The sequence below is a fragment of the Microtus ochrogaster genome, unplaced genomic scaffold (assembly GCF_000317375.1).
Source record: "Microtus ochrogaster isolate Prairie Vole_2 unplaced genomic scaffold, MicOch1.0 UNK125, whole genome shotgun sequence".
In the NCBI taxonomy this organism is placed as follows: Eukaryota; Metazoa; Chordata; class Mammalia; order Rodentia; family Cricetidae; genus Microtus; species Microtus ochrogaster.
The window spans coordinates 506,071-511,966 of record NW_004949223.1 but is presented as its reverse complement, the minus strand read 5'-3'; the positions used below and the strand labels follow the sequence as shown (position 1 = coordinate 511,966).

The 5,896-nt window shown below is 44.7% G+C and overlaps 1 protein-coding gene across 3 annotated transcripts in view; it reads right to left on the bottom strand.

Annotated features, from left to right (window-relative positions):
* Insr (insulin receptor) overlaps nucleotides 1–5,896 on the bottom strand; it is a 137,134-nt gene that overhangs the window by 32,325 nt on the left and 98,913 nt on the right. For 2 of the 3 annotated variants that reach the window (XM_005371761.3, XM_026778304.1), the window contains exon 10: nucleotides 3,623–3,824. In XM_005371761.3, coding sequence (XP_005371818.1) covers nucleotides 3,623–3,824 — 202 coding nt within the window. Of the gene's footprint in view, nucleotides 1–721; nucleotides 758–3,622; nucleotides 3,825–5,896 lie in introns of all 3 variants that reach the window. The other variant, XM_005371760.3, reaches the window with a different exon arrangement.

Below are 5,896 nucleotides of genomic sequence, written 5' to 3'. Positions count from 1 at the left end.
GTAGACCAGGCTGGTCTCGAACTCACAGAGATCCACCTGCCTCTGCCTCCCGAGTGCTGGGATTAAAGGCGTGCGCCACCATCGCCCGGCTCCTACCTGTCTCTCTAAACTTGCTTCGTGCTCCAACAAGAGCTAACAAAGTCTCATCTCCCTGTCTGTCTGCATTTGTCCCTTAATGGCCTCCCTATGACTACTGTTCCTCAGTTTACTGCTGAAATTCAGCAACATTGTATTCCTTTGACTGGTCACCTTTTGTGGTCATATTGCATTGTCTAGAGACCCAGAGAAATGGTCATTAAGAAGGATGAGATTGGGTTTAATAAAAAGTAGAATTCCCTACCACCTGAAGCTGGAACTTCAAGCCTCAGACAGGGTTCTGGGTGTGTGCCCAGCTACCTATAGTCAGATATTTAGTGAGCAATGCCTGGAGGGAAAATGATGCATTGGGGAAGGACCCAGGAAGTGTGCCCTTGAGTGCATATTTTCGGAAGAGTGTGTTAGTTAAAAATTTTCCCCACATTCATGCCCAGATTCCATTTCCCAGTGAAGGCATTTAATCAGAGAATTTGTGAAGCATCCAGTCTCAAGAGCTGCAGTTCATCATGCAAATAAGAAAAATGCAAAATAAGAAAAGCCCCAGAAATCCCTGATTTGGGGCTTCGCACCCCACACTGACTGAACAGCGACAGGGCCATGTGGATGTCCCACAGCTGAGTCATACCTAGTGTCCTCGGCACCACTGCCTGCAGAGGGTTTTCTGTGAAAACAAAAGTCATTGCTTTGAGGACAAGGGACCGTTTGGCTCTGACACCCCTGAAGCAGTACTCCCTCCACGAAAGAGCACTGCTATGTTTGGGATGTGGCTTGACTCTGTTCCCCAAGGGTCACCTACTGGAGATTTGGAATTTGGAGTGGTAAGAAGAGGTAGAAGCAGAAAAGGAGTAATGGAAGAGGAATAGCAGAAGCTCTTTACTGGCTCTTCCCTGGTCTATACAGCTTCCCGTCTCATAACAGATACCCCTGCCACTCTAATGTCATCTTTTTTGATATATCACCAAAACTGAGCTAAATCAATCTTTTTTTTTTCATAATGTGTCAGATCTTGGCTATTTCATTTTAGTAACAGAAAGAAGACTAACACAAGTTCTGCCATCATTGGTCAGTGGAAAAGATCTATCTATACTTTTCCTGAAGTGCAGGGAATCCAGGAAAAGTGGGAGAAAATGACTTCAGAATGCCCATGAATGTCATATATGACTATATCTAGCCATAAGTAATTCAGCCATTTCTCCAAATCCAGCATCATTTAAACCCTTACTGTTTAGTGTGTGTGTGTGCGCGCGCACGCACGTGCACATGTGTGCATGCAGGCCACCTTCTGAGACAGAGACTCACTGGTCTGGAATTTGAAGAGTTGGTTGAGATGGCTAGCCAATAGAGCCCCAAGTATCCTATGCTATGGGATACCTTCTTAGCTATGGGCTTACTAGCAAGTGCCACCACAGCTGGCTCTTTTAATGTGAGTTTTAGGGGTGGAGCTCAGATTCTCATGGCAGCATAGCAAGAGATTTACTGGCTGAACCCCCTTTCCAGCCCAGCATTTTGGACTCAGTTATGGCAGAAGATACTATAAAGAAAGAAAAATGAAAATAATGGTTTTGGAGATGAAACTACTCAAGGGAAAAACGAGTGGACATTAGAAACACTAGAACTTTGTTCGGTCCCAGCATGGACTTTCTAGAGCTTTGATATGCTCTGGAAATGGAAAATTCCATCTAATTTGGAAGATGGGTGGGCAGGGGGAAAGTCTGATGAAGAATTTGAGGGAAAGCGATGGAAAAGTACAAAGAAGCTCAGCAGCAGGCATATTCAAAGCTTGTGTTCTTGGAAACATCTGGAAGTTTCCAGAAGTATTCCTGGCTGTCATATCTGGGATAAGAGATACTACTAGAATTGAGCAGCTGCGGACTAAGAAGGCTGCTCAGCACCCTTTTGCCCAGGATGGGTTCCGCCACACAGAGTAGCAAGTATGGATCCAAGTATGCAATGTTATGGTTGAGAGTCGTTCAGGCATAGAACCTTAAAATACAAGGAGGAATTACAAGCCCAGGGCATCCATGAGACCTACATTCTTGGGTTCAACCCATTATGAATCAAAACTATTTGTAGACCTGTCCGGCAAGATGCACCCAGTGGCACGAGCATTACAAGAGGTAACCAACTGCTCTCAGGGATTTGAGGTCCGCTCCACAGGAGGGAATTCATGATTCAGGAAGCAATGGGCTCTAATTGGGAACCTACCATTGCTGCTTTGCTAAATGAACATGTTATCAAACTACCCTTTAAAATATTTTTGTTTATGTACATACATTAGTACTGTCTCAAACCTAATCAGAGAAACTTCCTTTTACACTTAGCAGAGACTCACAGCTGATCAGTGCTGAGAATAAGTAACTAGTGAGTGTGCAGCAGTTAATCTGTATTAACTCCACTAGCATGGCTCAGAGAATGAAATACGCAGAAGTGGAGAGGATGTAAGAGCAGAGGATGGGGAGAAGTGCTATGAAATGTTACCTTTGGACATGACATGGCCATTGCACCCATGAACTCAGTGCAGCTGGGGTTACCTGACACAAGATCAAGTCAAGGTCACTCAACATTTCAGTGGGTCTAAAAATGAAGAGAGCCGGGCGATGGTGGCGCACGCCTTTAATCCCAGCACTCGGGAGGCAGAGACAGGCGGATCTCTGTGAGTTCGAGACCAGCCTGGTCTACAGAGCTAGTTCCAGGACAGGCTCCAAAGCCACAGAAAAACCCTGTTTCGAAACACCAAAAAAATAAATAAATAAAAAATAAAAAAAAATAAAAATAAAAATGAAGAGAAAGAGGAAGACAAGAACAACATGAAGGAGGCAGACATGTTGATGGGAGTATAAGGGGAAAGTGAGGGTCAATATGATCAAGACACATGTATACATGTATGAAACTGTCAAAGAATGATTCTAGAAAGTTGTGTCATAGTGAACACATATAAGCATTTTTCTTGTTGTGGGGCCCATGTTACACAATATGGTGTAACAATTATTTATTCATATAGTATGTGTACTATCTGAAGATGTTATAAGTTATCTAAAGATGAAGGTATGAGTGGGTTCTTTGCAGATATTATGATGTTTATATAAGAGACTTGAGAATCTGTGGAGTAACCCTCAGGGTCCTGGAACCAATCCACTGGAGACACCAAAGGCCAACTGTGCTTTGTCAATTGTGCAGATGAGAAAGCTGGGGCACAGAGCAGTATGGTAACTTGCTCAGACCTGTACATGTAAGAGTAGAGAGCCCAAACGGACAGCTTCTAGAGTCCCTGTTATCAACAGCTCCACCATTCTGTAAGACATATGCGTGGGATGGGCCTAGATCCAGCCATGTCTGCTGCTGTTTTCAGTTCAAATCAAGCACAAGAAAAGGAAAAAACTTGTAACCCACAGGTGTATTTGTGTGCGTGCACACACACACATGCATATATAAGTGCACGTGTGACCCACAGACATATTTGTAATGGCACCCTTTCCAACACCAAACTGAAAGACAGAAAGAAAGCCAGCACATGCTAAGTTCTGACCTGGGGACAAAAACCACATTATGCAGGTAATCCTCAAAGGTCTTCCTGAACGAAGACTCCTCCAGCTCCTTCAGGATCTGAGAGTCGGTCTTGGGGCAGGAGCAGCATTCACTGGCCGAATCGTCATACTCGCTCTGATTGTGCTTCTGAGAATCATCAGACTCAAAAGGTGGGGACCAGGTCCGTGAGGGGAGCTTCAGCCCTGGGGAGAGGCAGAGCAGAGGGCTCAATCTCCGCCAGAAGACACACACACACACACACACACACACACACACACACACACACACACACACACTGAGGTCAGAGGTCCAGCTTGGGTGTCATTCCTTAGGCCACAGCCACAGCCCTTCACTGGGGACTCTAGGCAAGCACTCTATCACAGGCCATGTTTCCAGACCTTTCCTCACTGAGACGGGGCTTCACTATGTTATCCAGTCTGACACTGAACTCACTCTGTACCCTAGATTGGCCTGGTGTCTCATTCATGCATCCTCACCCCCCCAAAGGGTCAAATTTCAGTCTTACAACACCAGTTCTGGAGTTACTGTGTGTGCTTGTGTGCATTCTGTGTGTATATGTATATAACATATGTATATATGTTACCTGTATCTATGTACTCTCACCTATGTGGGTGAATACAAATGCCAGAGGTTGATAGTGTGTGTCTTCTACAACCATTTCTTCATCTTTTTATTGTTATTATTAAGTTAATTTTATGGGGGAGCAGAACAAGCCAAGTTACACATGTGGAGATCAGAGGAACACTGAGGAATCTATTTTCTCCTTCCACCATGTGGATTCCAGGAATTAAAGTTAGTCTGTAAGACTTGGCAGCAAGTACCTTTACTTCCTGATACATCTGCCAGCCCTCCACCTTACTTACTAGACAGTCTCCTACTAAACTTGGGCCTCATACTTGCTAGGCTGGCTGGCTAGCACACTCCAGAGGTCTGCCTGTCTCTGCCTCCCCAGTGTGATGTCTACAGATGCACGCCACCACACCCAGCTTTCTTCTACATGGGTGTTGGGGACCCAAACTTAGACCCTTGTGTTTTTGTACAGCAAACCTATTATCCAGCATCATTTCCTTAGACCCAAATTTACCACAATTAAAAAAAAAAATCAGTTGGTGACACTAATAGAAAGCTATTACTGGTGATTTATTTACACGACTGAAAGTATGATTAAATAAACACAAAACGTTGCCATTTCACCTTGTGTTGGTATACAGTTAGAGGCACTGTACGTTTACAGTGTGGCACAATCATTGCCTCATTCAACACTGACTCTCCATTTCCTCCTAAACTGGCCTCCATACTCTGCCTTCATCCATATAAATTTGACTATAGTTAGGCCTCCCTGTGAGTCTAAGCTCTTGGGGGCTGGTGAAATGACTCCATGGGTAAAGTGGCTGCCATGTAAGCATGAGGACCTGAGTTCAATCCCTAGCACCCACATAAAAAACAGACATAATAACACTCATCTTACTTCCCAGTGCTAGGAAAGTAGAGACAGGAGGATCCCTGGAACTCGCTAGCGAGCTAATCTAGCCAAATTGGTGAGCACTGAGTTCAGTGATAGACCCTGCCTCAAAAAACAAGGTGAAAAGTCACAAAGCAAACATCCGACATCAACCTCAAACACAGCCCTATGCATGTTTCCAGCAGAGTGTGAATCTCTGCATGTGAACACTGGGGAGATGGCTCAGTCCAAACACACGAGTAGAAATGTGTATGCACGCATAAACACACATGTGCAAATAAATTCTATGATGATCAAATATAAGACCATTTTTAAACAGTCCTTTGTATTCATGGATTTAAAGTGGTTTTATGTTCGTTCTGAGACAGGGTCTCGTATAGCCCTAAATGGCCTCAAACTTGCTATGTAGGTAGTGATGATGTTAAATGCCTGACCTTCCTGACTCCACTTCCCAAATGCTACAGTTGCAGGCCTGTGCCACCACACTGGGTCTGTGTGGTATTGGGAATGGACATGGAATTTCTTGCATGCTAGGAAGCCCTCTACCAGGCAAGCTATACCCTCAGCCTCTGCAATCACGAGTTTCCATTTGCAGAATGAAAGTTTGCTGCGTTTAGCCTGGCACTGTAGAGAACAACTATCATCGTAGCACTTGAGTTTGAGGCCAACCTGGGTCACATGAAACCTTGTTTAAAAACAAAAACAAGGCCGGGCGATGGTGGCGCACGCCTTTAATCCCAGCACTCGGGAGACAGAGGCAGGTGGATCTCTGTGAGTTCGAGACCAGCCTGG